The sequence below is a fragment of the Pygocentrus nattereri genome, chromosome 5 (assembly GCF_015220715.1).
Source record: "Pygocentrus nattereri isolate fPygNat1 chromosome 5, fPygNat1.pri, whole genome shotgun sequence".
Classification (NCBI taxonomy): Eukaryota; Metazoa; Chordata; class Actinopteri; order Characiformes; family Serrasalmidae; genus Pygocentrus; species Pygocentrus nattereri.
Window position 1 is genome coordinate 12,738,551 of NC_051215.1, and position 21,707 is coordinate 12,760,257.

Below are 21,707 nucleotides of genomic sequence, written 5' to 3' on the forward strand. Positions count from 1 at the left end.
CAAAGTTGGGAGCATGAAATTGTCCAAAATCTCTTGGTCTGCTTAAGCATTAAGAGTTCCTTTCACTGGAGCTAAGTGGCCAAGCCCAACTCCTGAAAACCAACCCCACACCATAATCCCCCCTCCACCAAACTTTACACTTAGCACAATGCAGTCAGACAAGTATTGTTCTCCTGACAACTGCCACAGTCGGCCTCTCCGCACTATGTGTCTCATCCACTGACCCCACTCTGTCATTTTATGTGACCTACCACTTCATGGCTTTTCTGCTGTCATTCCCAGTCGCTTCCACTTTGTTATAATACCACTGACAGTTGACTGTGGAATATTTAGTAGCGAGGAAATTTCTCGACTGGACTTGTTGCACAGGTGGCATCCTATAACGGTACCATGCTGGAATTCACTGAGCTCCTGAGAGCGACCCATTCTTTTACAAATGCTTGTAGAAGCAATCTGCATTCCAAGGTGCTTGGTTTTATACGCTTGTGGCCATGGAAGTGATTGTAACACCTTCCTCAGGCCTTTACTCTGTGAGTGGCTGTAGGAGGCTCCTCACAGCTGTGTGTGCTGTTTCAGATGGTGATGGAAAGTGGCGACTGGCTGGTGGGAGGAGACCTGCAAGTGCTGGACCGAATCTACTGGAACGATGGCCTGGATGCCTACCGCCTCACCCCCACAGAGCTCAAACAGAAATTCAAAGAGATGAACGCAGGTAACACGCATGGAAAAATGGTTCTGTTTAGCAACAAAATGGTTCAGCTGTTGTTACATCAGTCTTTGACACTTTTTTGATACTATACTGTTAAGCCTAGAAATATTTGGACAGTGACACAAGTTTTGGTATTTTAGCTGTTTACCAAAACATATTCAAGATACAGTTGTATAATCAACATGAGCTTAAACTGCAGACTCTCTGCTTAAATTTGAGGTTATTCACATCCCAGTTGGAGGAAGGGTTTAGGAATTATGGCTCTTTAATATGTAGCTGCCTCTTTTTCAAGGGTCCAAAGGTAATTGGACAATTATCTCAAAAGCTATTTCATGGGCTGCATGGGCTAGTCCCTCATTAATACATCATCGATTAGATAAGTAAAAGGTCTGGAGTTGATTCCAGGTGTGGCATTTGCATTTGGAAGCTGTTGCTGTGAACCTACAACATGTGGTCAAAGGAGCTCTCAATGGAAGTGAAGCAGACCATCATTAGGCTGGAAAAAAGAAGAAATCCATCAGAGAGATAGCAGAAATGTTAGGAGTGGCCAAATCAACAGTTTGGTACATTCTGGGGAGAAAGGAGCCCACTGGTGAGCTCGGGAACTCAAAAAGGCCTGGACGTCCACAGAAGACAACAGTGGCGGACAATAGCAGAATCCTTTCTATGGTGAAGAAAAACCCTTCAGAACATCCACCCAAGCTAAGAAAACTCTCCAAGAAGTAGGTGCATCAGTATCTAAGTCTACTATAAAGAGGAGACTTCATGAGAGCAAATACAGAGGGTTCACCACAAGGTGCAAACCATTAATCAGCCTAAAAAATAGAAAGGCCAGATTAGACTTTGCCAAAAAATGTCTAAAGAAGCCTAGAACTTCTGGAACAGCATTCTTTGGACAGATGAAACTAAGATCAACCTGTACTAGAATGATGGGAAGAAGATAGTATGGAGAAGGCTTGGAACGGCTCATGATCCAAAGCACACCAATTTGTCTGTAAAACATGGTGGAGGCAGTGTGATGGCATGGGCATGCATGGCTTCCAGTGGCACTGGGTCACTAGTGTTTACTGATGATGTGACAGAAGACAAAAGCAGCCGGATGAGTTCTGACATGTACAGGGATATACTTCATGCTCAGATTCAACCAAATGCAGCACGGTTGATTGGACGTCGCTTCACAGTGCAGCGAAAGCAACCCAGGAGTTTTTAAGGCAAAGAAGTGGAATATTCTGCAATGGCTGAGTCAATGACCAGATCTCAACCCGTTCGACCATGTATTTCATTTGCTTAAGACAAAACTTAAGGCAGAAAGACCCACAAACAAGCAACAACTGAAGACAGCTGCAGTAAAGGCCTGGCAAAGCATCACAAAGGAGGAAACCCAGCGTTTGGTGATGTCCATGAATTCCAGACTTCAGCCTGTCATTGCCTGTGAAGAATTCTTAACAAAGTATTAAAAATGAACATTTTATTTATGGTAAAGTTAATTTGTCCAATTACTTTTGAGCCCCTGAAATCAGGAGGCTTTGTAGAAAAATGGTTGCAATTACTGAACATTTCATAGGATATTTTTGTGCAACCCCTTGAATTAAACCTGAAAGTCTACACTTCAATTGCATCTCAGTTGTTTCATTTCAAATCCAATGTGGTGGGATGCAGAGCCCAAATCATGAAGATTGTGTTACTGTCCAAATATTTCTGGGCCTAACTGTATAATCACCTCTATGTTGAGTATGTGTGTGATTACAGTGTGCACATGTTTTGTCCATGTCTGCATTGTTTATTTGAACTGATTTGTTGGTTTACGTATTACATATACCGTAAATCTTAATCTGATTAAGAATGCTTTGATTTGAGTGTAATTGCTGCTTTATTCACTTTATTACTGAAAAATCCCAAAAGTGAGGAAGATGAATTCATCATAAAGCAGGTGATCATTCACTGATCCATAATAACTAACTTTCCATTTTCTCTCTTTCTCTCTCTCTATCTCTCTTTCTCCACTCCATCTCCTCTTTGTCTCTCTTTCTCTTTCTCTCCCCCTTCATGTCTGTCTCTATCTTTATTTCTCTCCTTCTTTCTCTCTCTTTTCCATCTCTTTCTTTATTCCTGTCTTTCTATTCCCATCTCCCACCTTCTAAATCTCTCTCTGTTTTTCTCCGTCTCAGACGCAGTGTTTGCGTTCCAGTTGCGAAATCCTGTCCACAATGGTCACGCTCTGCTCATGCAGGACACTCAAAGGCGTCTGATCGAGCGCGGTTATCGGCGGCCTGTTCTGCTGCTGCACCCACTAGGTGGCTGGACCAAAGACGACGATGTGCCCCTGCCCTGGCGCATGAGGCAGCATGCTGCTGTGCTGGAGGAGGGTGTGCTGGACCCCAACTCCACCATTGTAGCCATCTTCCCCTCACCCATGATGTATGCCGGCCCCACTGAGGTAAGCATAACTGGGCCTAATGAAGTTAATGCTTGCATGAGGCTGCGGTCACTCTCTAGTCATTGATTTTGATGCTGATTACAAGTGTAGACACATTTAATATGTGCTAACTGTTTTAATGGAAAAGGCCCACCATGTTTAAGTCCAAGTACTATGCTTCTAATTGGGGATTGGTGTAGTTAAAGGAAGGGTCCACCCAGAAATGCTAATGTGGTTAGCCATTATGAAAAGCATGTCTGGACCAGTTCAAAGGTTACTTACTAGCTTATTACTAGAAGTTTGGCATTTTGTGTGAGATATTTAAAGGGGCCGAGTCATGGTTTTAAGCGTTTCGTGTCCTATGCAAATATTATTGAACTTTCAAAAATGTTGTGATTTTAATATCCATGAAAATGTGACTGACCATTCAACCTAAGGCATTTTAACCCAAACTTCCACACTAAAGTGAGTGTCGTTCTTGCATGCACTTTATAACGGAGTGGAAGATGTGAGGAAAACGATTAACCGTTGTTCTGTTCCTGGCTGTTGGAAAGCAAATGTATAATCGTGGTCTTCCAAATAATCTGCACAGTCTAATAGGATCGATTTAGTATACTTTATCCTATGTCCCTGAGGATTTCAGTGGCACAATACATATATACATTCAGAACAGAGGTGAAATTTTATCTGACAAATGTCATTAATTATTGCAGTTAATGATTTAATTGTATTTTCTTAGTCATTGTTTAATGATGATTAAAATAAATATTAAAATACAAGCCTAATGTGGCCAGATTGGCTGAATAGCCACCTCACTTGCTAGCTGTGTTTACATAGTGGCTGAAATTGGTTTTACTCACAAATTCTACATTTACAGAGAATTGTTTGTGGAGTTAAGCAAAGCTTCATGTTCTTCACGGCAGTGACAATTTAAGTGAAAAAACACTGATTCAGGCTGGCTTTGGCCAGACCAGCGGGGTCTGTATAGATTGTGGTTTGTTTAATGCTTCATAAAACAACTTACAGTTGCAGAGAAAATGTTTCAGGCATTTCAAGTCTCATATATAAACATAGATAATAATGTCTGTATGTATCAGCACCCACAATAGAAGAACAGTTGGGGGGAAAAGTGGATTAAAATTACATCTACGAGTGGTGTGTGAGCAATCTGGGGATCTTGACCACCAAACTATATATTTTTGGGGGGGGACTTGCCTTTCCAACTATAGGTTATTAAATGGTATTTAAATAGAATCAGAGATATAATCATTGCAGAAGTTACAGTGTGTGGATGTTCTTTTGTGCCTAGAGCTTATCTGCAATGTTCAAGGCTGTTTCTATCAAGGGAATGGGGAGAAGTCACGTACCATTGTAGGCTCCATTAAGTCTGCACATCCAACACACACACAGATCCAATAAGTCTGTGCATCATACACACACACACACACACACACACACACACACACACACACACTTCACCTCCATTGATTACACTTCATCTTTAGCTTTAGGTAGTATAAAAATCAGGTATTACAATCTTCTTGGGTGTATTACAATGTATGTTTCCTGAGTGTGCAGTTGGGTCGTTCATCTCTGACTATGAGTGAAGCCCTGATGATGAGTGCTCGTCTCTCTGGCTAATGCTGATTGGGTGAAGAAGGTCACTTCAGATACGCAGGGTTGTTATAAATTCCTTTGGTAAAACCTTAAGAGTTAGTTCGGGCAGGGGCACAGAGAGTTGAGACTTGGAGAGATAAGCGGGAACTCATTGTCTTGTGAGATGGGAGAAAGCGCGAACCCGAGTCCGCACTCAGGTTTACTGGGGTGATGGGTGCCCTAAAGGCTCTCAAGCCTGTTTTTTCCATTTTATTTCATTTTTCTTAAATTTTTCATATTTAGCATGATTTTTCTGTCTTGATTTCTATTTTTCATATTTCCTTCATTATAAAAACATTTTTGTCCAGCAGTTTCATCCAATAAACTGGCAAAACTCCTTTTGGACTTTTTCCAGTTTCACAATCTTACAGGTGTGAGATCTGTCTGCTGTCCTCAGGCAGCAAATTTCTTTTCCAGTTTTACATTCATAAGCCTACATTTGAATACATATGTAAAAATAAATAGTTTTGATGGACGAGACGGGAATGATATTGTAAGTAGGTGGAGTGCACGTGATGTTAGACTGTGAAAGTAGCCAAGCTGCCAACATTGTGTTCATACACATGAAGGACCTGAGGATCAGGACTGCGAGATCTTAACACTTTCCTATTACACACACAGTTACGATTGTCTTTTAAATGTATAAACTGGCAACATCCAGATACGGGACAGTGTAACATATGTCAGTCTTAAAGAGTCAATGACAAAACTGTCTGGCTGTACGACGGCATTTTAGGGCAACTGTTAATAAAGCAGGGTGGTACAGTGGCATGGTGGGTAACTCTGTTGCCTCACAGCAAGGAGTGCCTGGGTTCAATTCCCCGGGCGGGTGACCAGGGTCCTTTCTGTGTGGAGTTGCATGTTATCCCCATGTCTGCGTCGGTTTCCTCCAGGTTCTCCGGTTTCCCCCCACGGTCCAAAGGCATGCAGTCAGGCTGATTGGACATGCTAAATTGCCCGTGTGTGTGTGTGTGTGAATGTGTATGTCTGTCTGTCTGCCCTGCGATGGACTGGCGACCTGTCCAGTGTGTATCCTGCCTTTCGCTCAGTGACCGCTGGGATAGGCTCCAGCACCCCCCATGACCCTGAGCGAGAAGCGGCTTAGAAAGTCTGTCTGTCTGTCTGTCTGTCTGTCTGTCTGTCTGTCTGTCTGTCTGTCTGTGTGAATAAAGTGTTGTTATGGTCTCGGTTGCTGTACTGGTGCACCGAAGTTCCATTACTGTCTCCTTGTGAATCAATCATTTTGATTATCATTCTCATTGTCTGTGAAACGCCATGCGCTCATTGAATAGCATGGAGATGTAGCCACCGGGTCACTGCCTACGATTCTCCTTCAGCAAAACAGACAGACAGTTTCCTCCGAGTCCGTTTGGATCCTTCGTCTAAATAAACAGTTTCCTGCACAGCCATTTCACCAGTATCTTCTGCTAATAACAGGCTGGTGCTGATGTGCCAGAGAGACAGGGAGACAGTGTTTCTTTATGGCTGAAATAGATCTGAAAGTATAACTCCACCAACTCCTATACGCCCTTCTTTTTAACACAAGGCCCTTCTCTTTCCTTTGCAAAGGCTTTGGCCACAATATTGCGACCTTTCCTGGTATTAATGTCACTTTAATGTCGTAATTCTACAACTTTTTTTCCCAAAATAGTACGACTTTATTCTCAAAGTCTGTTTTTATTTTTATTTTTATTAACAGTGGCCCTAAAATGTCATCGCAGGGTTGAGAGGTTGGTAAATGGAAATGTTAAAACACACTTTGGTGCACACAATTCTACAAAATGTTATAAACAGACTTTTTAAGGGCTGCATTTTGAAGTGGAATTTTCTACAGGCCTCTGAAGCACACCGTTTTTTTTCTCATTTTTCCTCATAGCTTGTATGCAAGGCTGCTGTTCAGTGTCACTCTCTCAGTGCCTGAAATTGTCCTGAAGTGCAGAGGCTCTGAAATGGGTCACATGAGTGAAGCTGCAGACAGCTGAGACAGGCTCATCTCGTACACACACGCCTCTTTACTGACCGATCCCAGTTGATTTATGCCTCTTTGCGCTGCCTCTAAACACAACCAGCTTTCTCAGAGCAGATCTTTCAGTGGCCCCTGCATACAGTCTTTTGAGAGAAAGAAAGAAACCTAGGAGCGTTCCTCTGACAGAAATTGTCGCTGATGGAATATACTCTATCTGTTTTGAAGTCCGCTGTCCTTTAATCATTTGGCTGGGGACATTAGTGGTTTATTAAGAGCAGACAGGGTTCTGGAGCTCTGAAGCAAGCCCGCAGGAAGTGGCTATTAGATTCAATGAGCTACGAGGAGGACATAAAGGACCTGTGCGCTTTTACAAACGCACATCTCCTCTGATATAGGCCAGTCCGGATCGTGTGTCTCTGTCCAAATGCCTGTGCGACATAGCCGTACATGTTTCCACTCCTTTTAGAATGAATGTGTTTTGGCGGTTTCCTTCCCTTCCCTTTTCAAAACTACTTGTTCACTTATTCTGCTCACTACTTCTTTCTCTTATTATAACTAATTCAGCATGTTACTGAGAAAGGGAACGCTGCTTCCAAAAATATCAGCAGGCCTGTGCTTGGAGTCTGTTGACCAGGTGGCTGTGGTTATAGGCTCCTGTCACTGTAAAAACTGATGAACTGCTGGTGATAAAGAAAACAAGAAAGTAGTTAATTTGCCCCTTTATTTTGTACAATTAAAGTAAGACATTGGTATAGTGAGCCCACTTCCTCACAATGTAACTTTTCAACCTCACCAACAGGAGAAAAGTGGTACAGGACTGATTTTAACTTTTACAGAATACAGCAGTTACAATAAAGTCAGCGCAAGCTGGAGAGCATTATGATGTCCGATATCTGATTAACCATGGGGACCAAAAAAACATAAATTAACATGCGGATGGAGCTGGAGGCTTACTCTGGTGATCGCACAGGTATTATGAAGCTAAAGAGCACAACAAATGTACAGCAAGCAGAAGAACACATTTCAAAACATACGTGTGTGTATACACTATATTGCCAAAAGTATTCGGTCATCTGCCTTCACACGCATATAAAATCGAGTGACATCCCATTCTTAATCAGTAGGGTTTAATATGATGTCGGCTCACCCTTTGCAGCTATAACAGCTTCAACTCTTCTGGGAAGGCTTTCCACAAGGTTTAGGAGTGTGTTTATGGGAATTTATGACCATTCTTCCAGAAGCGCATTGTTGAGGTCAGACACTGATGTTGGACCAGAAGGCCTGGCTCACAGTCTCTGCTCTAATTCATCCCAAAGTTTTCTATCAGGTTGAGGTCAGGACTCTGTGCAGGCCAGTCAAGTTCTGCCACACCATACTCGGTCATCCATGTCTTTATGGACCTTGCTTTGTGCACTGGAGCGCAGTCATGTCGGAACAGGAAGGGGCCCGTCCTCAAACTGTTCTCACAAAGTTGGGAGCATGAAAATGTCCAAAATCTTTTGGTCTGCTGAAGCATTGAGTTCCTTTTACTGAAACTAAAGGGCCCAACAACTGAAAAACAACCCCACACCATAATCCCCCCCCTCCACCCAACTGTGTTTTTGTGTGTGTGTGTGTGTGTGTGTGTGTGTGTGTGTGTATGTATATGTATGTATATATATATATATATATATATATATATATATATATATATATATATATATATTATACACACACACTCACACCCTATACACATTATACACACACTCACCGGCCACTTTATTAGGTACACCTGTTCAATTGCTTGTTAACACAAATAGGTGATCAGCCAGTCACATGGCCACAACTCAATGCATTTAGGCCTGTACATGTAGTCAAGACAACTTGCTGAAGTGCAGACCGAGCATCAGAATGGGGAGGAAAGGTGATTTAAGTGACTTTACACGCAACCATCTCTAGGGTTTACAGAGAATGGTCCGAAAAAGAGAAAATATCCAGTGAGCGGCAGTTGTGTGGGCGAAAATGCAACAGTAACTCAAATAACCAACCAAAATCTCTGAGGAATGTTTCCAACACCTTGTTTAAAGTATGCCACGAAGAATTAAGGCAGTTCTGAAGGCAAAAGGGGTTTCAACCTTTTACTAGCAAGTATACACACACACACACACACACAAGCAGAAGTAAGAAAAGTAACAGAAGTAGCGGGAAATCTCTATTTTTTTTTTTTGTTGGATTGGTTGCAGAGGATGCTTCTTCAGATGATAGGAGCTACAATTATGGCTAAATTATCTGGTGCAACTTGACGAGGTATCGCCACCTTCTCACCCACAAACTTTCCTGAATGATGTGCCAACAAGTTTTTTTTTCTCTCAGAGACTTAAACTGCCTGAGTAGTTAGCAGTGAAGATGCACTTCTGCAATTTCCCCCTGGGATCAATAAAGGAATCTGAACTACATGTGCCCTCTCAGACAGATTCTTTTAGTGCACTGGCACTCCGTGTTTTGGACTGGCAAAATATACATCCTTACTCACAAATACGAGCATGTCTTTAGGCATTTTACTGTCTTATTAAAACATAAAGGTTCCCTTTTAATTAAATTGTTAATCTATGTATTTTCTCGATCTTCCTGTGTTGAAATGGAACAGATATGCAAAAAATGTTTTTGGTATTCAAATACAGGCACCTCAAGTGGATAAACAACTCGAGGACCCATTAACATAAACTAGTCTTTCTGAGAATGTATTTCTCAAGGCAGACTCCTGCTCCTACCATGTCTGGAATCATGAAAAATGCACTCCCATGATGTTTTCCACTCATGAACTAAAAGTTTGATTGTGACAGAAGCTGCTACTTCAATTCAGCTCCTGCTTGCACTCACACTTTACTCCTTGCGGCTTAATTACTGTCAGTTTCATGTGTTAAAGGGGATGTGTGAAAAGGGGTGGGTGAGGTTTTCAATGATTCTGCGAATTAGGTTTCCCTAGTTTACACACAGGTGTTTTAAAATGGTGTATTTGTTTAGTTATTTTATACACAGATAACTCCTACCTTCAGGTGTTGAAGCAAGGCTGATGTTCTTACCTGCTGATAAAGTTCTCCTGGTTCTGGTCTCCCCAGGTGCAGTGGCACTGCAGAGCTCGGATGGTCGCCGGTGCAAATTTCTACATCGTGGGCCGAGACCCAGCTGGCATGCCCCACCCAGATACAGGTAAAGATCTGTACGAGCCTACTCACGGCGCCAAGGTCCTCACCATGGCCCCTGGACTTATTTCACTGGAGATTGTGCCTTTCAAAGTGGCAGCGTACAACAAAGTCAAGAAGGCCATGGACTTCTATGACCCAAAAAAGTAAGTTTGGCTTCATCATTTCTTTTCTTTTGACATACATTCTGCGGATGTCCCACCAGCCTAAGCTAGAAAATGGGTATAGCACCTGGGCTCTGGTATTTGTTATCTATTAGATGTTTTCACTTTTTGAGCTGAACGTAATGAACGGTTGATCTGAATGTAATGAACATAGTGAAGGGTAAACCAGCCACAGAAAAATAAATTAATGAATAAATAAAATGTGTGACGTCTCAAACCAGGGTCTTTTTGTTAAAGCATGTGGATGTGATTGCCCACTTTGTTCATTTACTTAGTAAGTGATATCGTAAGAGGTTTGTAAAACTGTAGTCTTCAATCAACAGAAGAGGGGAGATCGACACAGTCGGCTGATGATGGGAATTTGCCTAGTCTGTAATTTTTTTTTATGTGTTTTCTCCAATGCATTAGAAAATCAGTCATTTGGCTTCTCGAATGTAACTTCCATGTGTGTCCTTCTTCCTCTGTTATCTACAGAGATACGTAAGGCCAAGAATAACAGGAACTGTTTTGGTTTTTTGAGGATTTTACAAAGTTCTGTGGCTTTTCTCAGTTCTTTGAAGTCGTCCAGAAATCACGGAGAGCTGCTGCTAATTACGCGGCTGCGTCCGAGTATTGCAGGCGATGACTAACAGAAATCTTGCTGTGTTCCTGTAATTAATAGCGCTCCCCACTATCAAATTAACTGCCTTCTGACCCCATGTTCCAGAAAACATTCTGATGTGAAAGCTCATCAGAATGACAAAGATCGTCTTCCTGTAGGCCTGCATGAACCGAGCGAGCGAGCATTCTTTGCCAGCAGTTTTTAGAAAAGGCAGAAGAACCAAGTTTGCTGAAAGCTGTTTTTACCCTTAATTAACTTGATTTCATGATCTCAACTGTAAGAAATTAAGCACTGGTCGAAACTGTCCCATCTGAATCTTTGTTGGAAGCATAACACTCGCTTCCCTCAGTCAACTGAAGCTTTTTGTCTTCTCTGTGTCCCGTATGGAGTCTTTGATGCTTGTCATACACTGCTCTGGTATGCTGGGTCATCCTTCTCAGATGTAGATCTTCCAGCAAACCACCAGAGGTTGTTGTCCATCCAGGGCTAGAATAAATACATGTTTCAAACATTTCACTTCCTCAAAATACATTTTTATTTGAAGTTCTTGGAAGGAAAATTGACTGCACTCTGCAAGTATGTGATTGTTTGGTGTGTTTGGACAGACGTAACTGGAAAACAATCTTTGTGAGGTCTGTACAAGAGCAGAATGTTTGATGTGTGTCACAAATACAGTCAATACCTGAAGTTCCAAGTCTTTCTTTTTCCACCCCTTTTTTCGTGACCTGCTTGTGGCCTAAGTAACGATGAGTGGGATCTGTACAGTACTGTGTAAAAGTGAGACCACAGTTCCAATCAAAACATTCATTTTTCAGCATCAAAGAAAAATAAAAACGCACATATATTAAAGAGCAAATTACTCAGATGTCTCAAAAACTGAATATAATGTTGAGATATTCAGTTTTTGGTTTGTCCACTCCTTATTACAGTTTCCATTTGTTTCAAGACACTGCAGAAACATTTCAAAAGTTTCGTCCTAGGAGTTGGTTGTGTTTTCTGCTTTTTTTAATCCAAGTAAAACAGAATATTGAGGTCTGAACTTTGAGGTGGTCAGTTGTTCTGAGAACACCTGCAGTTTATTTGTTTGATTTTCCAATGTTCCGTTTTGTCTATTTTCTTTTCTCAGTAACGACTTCTTCACAGCTACACATCCTTTCAGGTCTACCAGGTCTTGCATGGTTGTTAGGAGTGCCAATTACTTTGTATCTTAGTCATTTTTGAACTCTAATCTTCTCAGAAATATCTCCCACACTGCAATTGAAGTAAATGATCTTCATACAAAAAGCTGCATTACACATGATGGACTGTTCTCATGTGAAATAATGCATGATTGCTCTGATCCAAATCCAGTGCTACTACATATTCTACCACAGAGCTGAAAATAAAGTGTGAGGGAGATGTATTTAGTGTTGTTAGAATCTGTCAGGCCCTGAACACTCCTTGGCAGTCTCCTTTCCTCTGTCTCCCTTTTCTTCTTTCCTGCCTCTTCCATCCTGGAGTGAGCGAGTGATTAGGGAGCTAGGTTCTAGCTCCCCATCTGAATTTCAAAGGGCCCCGCTTGGCGCCTTCGCAAATTTATGGCATTCTGTCTGCTCCTGGAGCAGTCATGGGCTGGGCCAGAGTCGAAGCGAGTGTGGATGCTAAGCCTAATTGCCTGTGATCTCCCTTAAACTCTCCCTACAAAGTATAATAGCTCAAATCAGTCCAAGCTGTTTCTCATTTGGCTGCATAGGGTGTTTCAGTCTCATTCAGGGATGTCCACTGATGGTGTTTCAGCTCCTCATGAAGCAACTTTATCCTTTCCGTCTTCATACATTTACAAAACGGATAGTTCGGGTTCTGAAATCTGAGTGGCTGAGAGAAGTTTTAAGCCACTGTAAAGCACTCAATATAAACACACATCATTTGAATTCTGTATTAATGTGTCAAGTTTAAAAATTATATTAGAATTATATAGACATGTTTGTTATTTTGAACGGAATACATAATCTGCTATTTGGGAATTAAAATAATTTGTTTAACATTGGTGAATTTTGTCATACTGTGCTCTGATTTGTTGTTTTGCATAGTCCGATATGCAGATATGCAGTCCGACTAATTTGATAATTGATTTGTAAGACTTCATGATTGGCTATCTAGGATTTTGGCTGAAATTCGTGTAGGCTTGCCTTTTCTTGGTGATGACAATGATGTTGCACAAAAATCTAGCATCATACAGAGAAAGTATGTTTTATTATGCAAAAACAGCCACGAGAAATCAGTAGGTTTTAGTGTTGGATGAGTAATATAAAGGAAGCTGACCCAAATTGTGAGTGCGTTTACACACACTTAATAATCCGAGAACGGCAGCCATTCCGATTGTGTCAGTAATTCAGTCAACACGTTTACATGCACTTGGCCACTGCGGGTCTACATGGGTCAAGCAGTAACTATCTGCTTTACAACCAGCCAATGAACTCACGGAAGAAGGCATGATGTAAATGTAATGTAACATTTTTTTTTTTTTTTTTTTTTTTTTTTAAACGACTTCACGCCACTTTACTCAAGAAAATATACATACGTCTTCTAGAAGATGAATAATATTTAAATTGCTCATTTTGTGGTTTCAGCGTCGCTCCAAAAGTGTTTTGCTGCAGTGTCTCAGAGCAAAGCTGCTTGTTTATTTCCGGTACCCCCCGCATGTTTTCGTACATGCACACAATAAGAAATCCGAAAGAAATCTGAGTAAGAGTCTGCATGCCCTGAGAAATCTCATTACTGAGGTAAAATCCAGCTCTCTTTATCAGATTTCTTATTGTCCAAACTTCGATCTAAAAAAATCAATGTGCTGTTTACATGACCATTTGAATAATCAGACAACTGCGGAAATCTGATTATGATCGTATTATTAAGTGCATGTAAGCAGACTCCCTGATTTCAGTGTTTGAACATTGGCACCTCAGACTGTTAATGAGTACTTCAGTCCTCGTTCATTTCCCTAGTTTTGCCTCATGTCTAACACCTGTTAACCATAGTGAAATCATTCTAGTACACAGACTCTTGGCCTATCGTTTTATTTTTGGCCGTATTCTGTCCCATCTCCAAATTCTTTTCCTTCAACCAGGTAACTCAAGGATTATAGAAGACTGATTACCTCCATAGGTATACTGACACACTAAAAATGGACTACAGTGAAAACTGCTGCTGTATAGCAAAAAACAGGAATATGATGGCTTACGTTCTGTTCTCGTGAAGACAGAAACAGACTTTCCTGATGTTTCCTCGCCTTGGTGGCTGGAAATGTTTGAGCTTTTTAAGCGTGCCCAGCTACAAACCCATACGAAACGCATCGCTTGTGTGTACAAACCACATCACTGAGGAGCCGCAGCAAAAAGAAACCACATTTTACAAATGTGATTATTTCAAGCAGAGTGCATTGCAGCATTAGTGGCGAAGAAATGCGCAACACGGAGTGGATTTATTTTCTTAACGTCTTTGTCTAAATTGAAGAATGTCTAATCTCTTACGAATATCTTGTTAACTTCAGCAGTGCAGTGGAGGTGCCGTTAGAGGTTGTATTTAGACTGGCTGATTATTGTCAGTGAGCTGTGTTTGTCAGATATTTGACCCCAGGTTTATTTTTTTTGATGACATTTGTTTTGATGACAAACGAGGAAGGTGTAGCAGAGTTCCAGTTTAATTGTCTAAGGTTTATATTTCTGTCTCTTCTTTTTATTATTGTTGTGAAGTCTCGAGATATGAGTGTCTCTCTATGGCTTGTCTTGTTCTGCTGAAATGAGTTTTAGTGCACTCTTGTCTTTGCGTTTCTGAGTATTGGGAGATTTCCTTTGTTTTGTGTCATTTCATTTATTACTTATCATTCAAAATGTGCAATAAGTTTTTTTATATATATATATTGCAAAAGTGAGATACCGCACTTTCATTTTTATTTCCAGCCAAAATTGTACAAGTAATTCATTTTTCAGTGTGAAAACATACTGGTGCACACTCCCAATACCTTCTGTACACACAGTAGACACCTTGGCGTGAACTTTCAGACAAAACAGCCAGTAAAGCAGTAACTCAGTTGAAAGGTTCTTTAGGCCACTGAAAGTTTTGTTGGCAGAGGTTCTGTCAGTTGTCGGGAGCCCATGCTCTACACCAGTGGTCACCCACCTTGGCTTTGCAGATCTACCTTTCTGTAGAGTCTAGTTCCAATCACAGTCATTCAAATCTGCTTCATAAAGTTACCCAGAGGCCTCAACATCTAAATATACTCTTTTTGTCCAGCACTTTTGTGTCTCCCGCCTTTCATTCTTTCGTTATTTTTATTAGACTTTTTTTCAAAGAAACCTTCAGGGAATTTTTCCACACCTCCAAAGTTTAGGTGCAGAAGTTTATTCCATTCTCTGCTTCTCAAGATCCATTAATCCCAAGCCTATTCAGTGATGTTGAGTCTCTGTTTGATTTGCAAATCTGCTTTTTTGTCTGTTTCCTTTTCTCAATAACAACTTCTTGACAGCTACACATCCTTTCAGGCTCATAGCCATGACTCGTCCTCTCACAGTGGAAGGATGGACAGTAACACCTGTGCGAGAAAGGAGAAAATCAAGCTGCTTCTGATCTAAAACATCCAAAGATGAAAGCTTTCAGTGCTGTTCAACTGATGGGGACAGTTTTGGTATCTGCCAGGTCTTGCACGGTTGTTAGGGGTCCCAATTTCTTCACATTTTAATACATTTTTGCTTTTCAATTATTTTACTTTCAACTTTATGTAGATGATCCTATTGCTGATCTCCTCAGAAAGATCTGAAAAAGGAGACTAATTTGGGCTTGATGACCTGGTCTCTGCCCTTTGTACAGTACTGTGTAAAGGGCATATACAGCCTAATATCAACACAATTAACAGCCACAACTATTTGCTGTCACCTAAGACAAATTTTTTATACTGTACATTTGTTTATGTGTTAAGTAGGATGGTTATCCACTGTCACATTTGAAAAGATGTTTGATGTTTGTTTGTCAAGATTTGATTTGCTGTTTAATATTGTATGTTTTAAAATGTTTACAGAGCTCTAATTGTATACTGCACAGATTTGGCTCAAAACTTTTAGGACTGCTTGCTACACCTTCCTCTACCAAAATAACCACAAAAATCAGTGTTTATTAGCCACTTCAGGGGGAAAAAAGCTCAATCATTTGACTGTGGGTGTGTGCCTATCATAATTCCCACCCACTTTACCCTCCCTTCCCCACCCACTTTACCCTCCCTTCCCCACCCACTTTACCCTGACAGGGTTCACCCAGATGTTTAATCATTAACCGTGGTATCCACTGTCGGTGAATGAGAGACGAGAAATAAGAAGGGCGTATCTGTGATACAGTTTAAATATCAGTATGCTGTTTGTTCTTTTTTATTTTTGTCTTAAAAGTGTTACACCCTGAGTAAAATGATAGCACAGCAGTATGTATAACAACTGCATTATTTACAGTACACTGGGGCCCCAGCGTATTAGGCAAACCTGCAGTATTTTGTGTTAATCAGGGTCAGGAACTGGCCTTAATTGACTACTACTATTCCACAGTTTAGCCTCCAGCCTAGTCATACCAGCTACATCGCCTGTGTTCTCCACCATGTTCTCAGTGTGTCTCTCTACTTTTGTGTCCTGCAGCCACGGGGACTATGACTTCATCTCAGGCACACGCATGAGGAGGATGGCTCGAGAGGGCCAGAACCCACCGGAGGGCTTTATGGCCCCCAAAGCCTGGACAGTGCTGAAGGAGTACTACACGTCTCTGGAGAAGGCGTAAGTCATTTCCCCTGGTGGAGGGCTGCAAGTGTTTTGGTTCAGTGGAAAAAAAGGAGAAAGAAGGGGAAAAAAATCAGTGGTCAAGCAAAGGGACCACCTCAAAAAATAAACAACTTGTTTAACTGTTTTTCTTGTGTATGGAATTGTATCTTGTCTCTTGCAATGCGCACACCTCTGGCTCCTCAAGGTACTGTGTATTTTTACTGTTTTCAGTCTTACACGATTGTTTTTGTGTATTTAACTTATTAACTCCAAGAGGCAAATTTTATCAAGTTTTAAAAGTGACATTTAGTGCTTCTTCTGTACATTTCAGTGTTTTCTCTGCTCTAACTCGCCTGCTTCAACTCAAATTAGCAACCTTTAGTTGAAGTGGGTGTGTTGGAGTAGGAAAACACTAAAATTTGCAGGACAGTGGCGCACAAGAATCAATGTTTGAGAACCTCCGATTTACTGTAAGGAAACTTTCCAAAGAATAATTCTAAGCTGTTATACAGTCAAGAAATGCATGAAATCATTAGAGTGTAAATCTGATGTCATGTGAGTTTCCCGAGTGTTCACAGATACTGTGATTAAAAAGAAGCTACTGAAGAAGAGGTTACTGTTACAAGACACATGTTGGCCAATCATTAAAGTGACTGATATGGTACGTCCTACAGTAAATTCATTTTAAAATTGGGCCAGGTTGCCTTATTGAATACAGCATTTGCCTGAAGTAGCTGGACAGACGAGGTCCAAGTGGATATCTGAGCTTGAGAACATCTGGTTCCTTGGTTACTTCCTTTGGGTTATTTGTCATATGACCTCATCAGACAAAATGGCCCGTGGTTTGTTTCTCTGTTCTCTATCTGTATGTTCTTCGGTGATATATGTCCACTGTACATGTTGGAAGCACCTAGCTTTTTCTGTATTACTCTCAAGTGGTCACGCAAGCTTTGGAGTGAAACGTCTTTTATGAAGTGAGTTTCAAACCTTAAGAGGTCAGTCAGCTGTTGGATTGAAATGCCTTTACTGATATGTGTCTGGTCCATTCTTTTTTTAGTTCGCTTTTGCGTAGCCTTTTTGAAAAACACAGGTGTTTTTCCACAGTGGTTGGAAGTACCTGGTTACATTTACAGTTACTGGTACTCAAGTACAAAATTGTGCTCTCCTCAGTATTTTAAAAGATACTTTTACTTCTGCTCAAGTGAGGAATCTCCTGTTTCTGTTACATTTTAGTCATTAACATCTTTGTTACTTTTTCTGTTTAATTGCATTGTGTTTCTTTGCATATTGCTTATTTATGGATCTTTAACACTGAAGATTTTAACCTAAATGATCCAGTAAGGGGAGAATGGTGCACCTAATAGACTTCAGTTCTTATATTTACAGGTGCTGGAGGTACTAAGAATTTCAGTTTCCAGTTCTATAAATTACTCAGCACTTAAGTAGGTTTTTTGACCCACATACTTTTGTACTTGTCAAGTTTTTCCTCTGATTTGTCATTTTTCAGACTTTGGTTTTCCTGACTCTTTGGGATAGGTGGATATGAATCTATTATTTTTTTATCAATTAAGTCTTTAAATGTTTGTGTTTTGTTTCTTGCTTTGTTAGTCTCTTCACTGTCTGTACATTAGCCATTGATTTCTAATCTACCAATTCCCACCTTATTTTTGCAATATTGTCTTTGTTACGTCTCTAATAAACCGTTCTAAGAAAGCCTATGACATTTTGTCTCATTCTAGGAAATGCCTGTAGAAAAAATAAGGATAATAATAATATTATTGCTATCATTAGCTAGGTTCCCAGCCGTGTTTCTATACGCATTTAAGCTTGAGATGGATATTTTTTTACACGTTTTTTTGGTTTAATCACAACAGAAATGCATTTGCCACGTAAATAATATAAATGTGAAACAGAATAAAGTCAAATGACTGCTCACGTTTCGTTTTTGTTCAGCAGTAACTACGTAATGTGACAGAAGGCAGCAGGTACAAGTAAACTGGTGAAGCATTTCAAATGTACCTTCATCTTATCAAAGATAAAAGAACAGATATAACATGCCTGCAGCTGATTACGGGACATTTCCAGAGATGTTTGCCAGTGTGTTCAGTCTCCGTGGTCGAAAGATTGAAACTAAAATTAGACAAAAACAACTCAGCATTAAAGATTTGTCTGTAAAGTCGTTCCATATTTCTCAAAACTGTTTTCACGAATGTCATCTAGAATGTTTTGTTCTCGTGCTGGGAGATGGTGGAAACTTAGCATAATTCGGATACATTCATTGCATATTCATTTGAATTTCATTCCACAGCTGGATGGAAACCTGGCTGGCGTTACGCTGTTTATTCTGACTGAAATGTAAATATGTATCGTTTGTAAATATGCTCCTTTTCGGTGTGGGTGCGTCAGTATGGCTTTCTGTTCCCCTTTGTCATAGTGCGTTCATTTCCTTCTGATCCCCAGACCCTCACTATCCAACAGGGCTGCATTCAGCTGCTGCGGATGTTCAGAATCTGCATTGCAGCTATGTTAGCTAGAGCGATATTAGCCTAACCTCCTCCACACACACACACACACACCCCCACTGACTGTAACACAGCTGGTTCCCAGATGCAGTCGGGGCCTTGTGAAAGTGGAAGACTCTGGGATCGCTCAGTGCCCTTTCACCACTCACCCTGCCTTTCCCTTCAATCTCACTCTGGGATGTAACGTCCAAACCTGCCAACCGCCATGTTTCCTTTTTTTTCAGTCCCTAATGTTAATCAAGCACGGACCCTGGTAGCACTTCAAAAGAAGGGCAGCTTCAATTTGAAAAATGAAGGAAAACTTGTGTGGAAGGTTGCATTACCTATAGTAACAAAGCCACTGGCTTTTTTCCTTCCCATATGCTGTATAGGCTGAATAAGTCTTCATCTTGAGATCTTGAGTGCAGAGTGAACTGTGCAGTGGTGCTGTTCAAATTCAAATAGCTCCTAGGCTTTTAAATAAGCTACTTTTTACTTTACTTAATATGGATAAAAGCAATGCTCAAAAACACCCCTGACCAGTAGGACAAAACAAAAAGCCAACATTTCTTTTGTGTGTGTAAAACACCTAATCACTTTGCAAATGTGTGCAGTATTAAAACAAAGGAATTGTAAATCTGATGTTTAGCTACTCATTGTTCTTATATTAGCGTTATTAACGTTAAGCTTCATGAGTCTACTCATATCTGCTTTACGTTATTGTGCAACAAGCATTCCATTCATATTTTAGACCAAATTAATTACAGAATCTGGTTGGATTCATTCTTTTCCCACCAGTATCCGATGCAGGATAATTTGCTGGTAGCGCCCAGAACTGATACTGATATGATGCCATCTCTAATTATAACCAGCCACTCTGAGTTACACTGACCGTACTTAGAAGGCATTTTCTGCAGTGTTCCGGGCAAGTGAGAGGCTTGTACTGAAGCATTTCCCTGAAGGGATCGACTGCCATGTTTAGAATGTTTGATCATTTCTGACTCACCCTTGTGGGATTGCCCTGAACCTTTTTCTGAAATCTGAACACCTTCCGTGTATTTTTCCTTACAGGAGCTGAGCTGCTGTTGACAGCCTCGTGTTTCTGTTCTCGGCTGCTCTGATGTCAATGTCCACAACTTAACCCCCCCCCTGCTTCAGAAAATGCAAACTATTATAAACATAAAACCATTAAGTCAAGCGGAAACGGTAAAGGTGTTTCCTGATCTGATAGAGATTTATTGATGTTGTTTTGAGAGATGACAGGGAACGATTGATTGGTGTGTCAATATTAGCTCTTTGTAAGCTAACGGCTGTATGTCCTGTGTGGGCCTTTTTATGTATATATACACATGCACACGCTTTCTTTTTATCATGAACAGAGCGTAATTAGTCTTGTTTAATTGGGTTCAGTGCAAATGCTGAATAAAAATCTTTGGATGTGACTGAAATAGACTGGGGTCGGCAACAGGGGCCAGTACCATGAGTCATACGGCCCTTCTACTGCCCTGTTGCGGCTCCACAACAGAATTAGATTTTTTGGGAAAAATAAAATAATCCTCCTTTAATCCTCCTAGAGCTCTGCTGATCGTTCAAACACAGTTGTAACACTGAATGGCCTTGAGTTAATGTAGCCTGTAACTGCTAATTCACTAACTTTTAACCCTATTGGTGCGCAGACTGCTGGTCACAACAGCTGCACGGACACCAGACTTGCCTAGCCTAGCAGCTAACAAAATGGCAAAGAGAAAGATTTAAGGCGAACATCTATAATTTGGCGACGAATGGACTTGCATTCACAAGCACTCCAGCTGATTTCCTGATGTGTTTAATCTGCAGCAAGAAACTGACAAATGCTCAAAAGTCACAAAGGTAAAGTCAGTTTCTCGTTCGCCAGCTTATTGTTTGAATTAATTAATTAATTTGAAGTATTCGGGCACCTCACGTACCATTTAAGCTGCAACGGGAAAATTTGAAGAAGAAGCTGGTGAATAAGCAGCAACTTCAGCCTCGCAAAAGGTTGCACGTTGAGACATTTTACAAGAAATGTTTCCACTTTTCCTGGTGGAGATGCGAGAAAAGTGGCTAGATCTGAGCTAAAGCTTAAAGCAGAGCAAAATAAGTCAGTTTTTCTGTTTATATTTTTTAGCCGATTAGTATATCAGCACATACTGAGACATAATTACAACCAAGATGGTAAAATAGACATAAAATATTGTGGCTCAAAGGGTGGATAGATTTTTTTGTCAACGTTTGGGTTGTGTTACAACCGTTGTGTTTCTTTGTGTTTTTGATAAATGTTTATTAAATGTGTCATCATTTGCTTATAGTCTGTTTCAGCGTATCACACCTTAGACGAAAAGCAAAAATCGGGATTCAGGTGTGTTGTGACAATGTCTTCAAGTATGATGTTATATATGAGACTTTTTGGCTATATGATTACTTTTGTGTCCATGTCTACAGTTAACAGTGTCAGAGACCACATACGCAAATCTTTTTGAGACTACTCAACAACCCAACACAGTTTGAGCAACGTGTGTGATGATTTAGGCATGCAGTTTGCTAATTGGTGGGGTGTAGGCTAAACCACAGAAGTAGCATTTGGATTCCAAACATGATTGACTACATTGCAGTAAGAAAAAAAAATGTGTGAAATTAGAGTTTTAGCTGAAACATTGCTTAAACATAATTGTTAGCAATATTGAGCAGAGCCGCCATCGGCCATCGTCAAAAATAGGGGTTTT

General features: G+C 40.6%; 1 protein-coding gene across 2 annotated transcripts in view; it reads left to right on the forward strand.

Annotated features, from left to right (window-relative positions):
- Positions 1-18,183, forward strand: part of papss1 (3'-phosphoadenosine 5'-phosphosulfate synthase 1) — a 40,586-nt gene extending 22,403 nt beyond the window's left edge. Inside the window, exons 9-12 of one of the 2 annotated variants that reach the window (XM_017720494.1) lie at positions 577-712; positions 2,878-3,146; positions 9,846-10,075; positions 16,346-18,183. In XM_017720494.1, coding sequence (XP_017575983.1) covers positions 577-712; positions 2,878-3,146; positions 9,846-10,075; positions 16,346-16,484 — 774 coding nt within the window. In that variant the 3' untranslated portion in view covers positions 16,485-18,183. Of the gene's footprint in view, positions 1-576; positions 713-2,877; positions 3,147-9,845; positions 10,080-16,345 lie in introns of both variants that reach the window. The other variant, XM_037538866.1, reaches the window with a different exon arrangement.
- Positions 18,184-21,707: the final 3,524 nt, after the last annotated feature.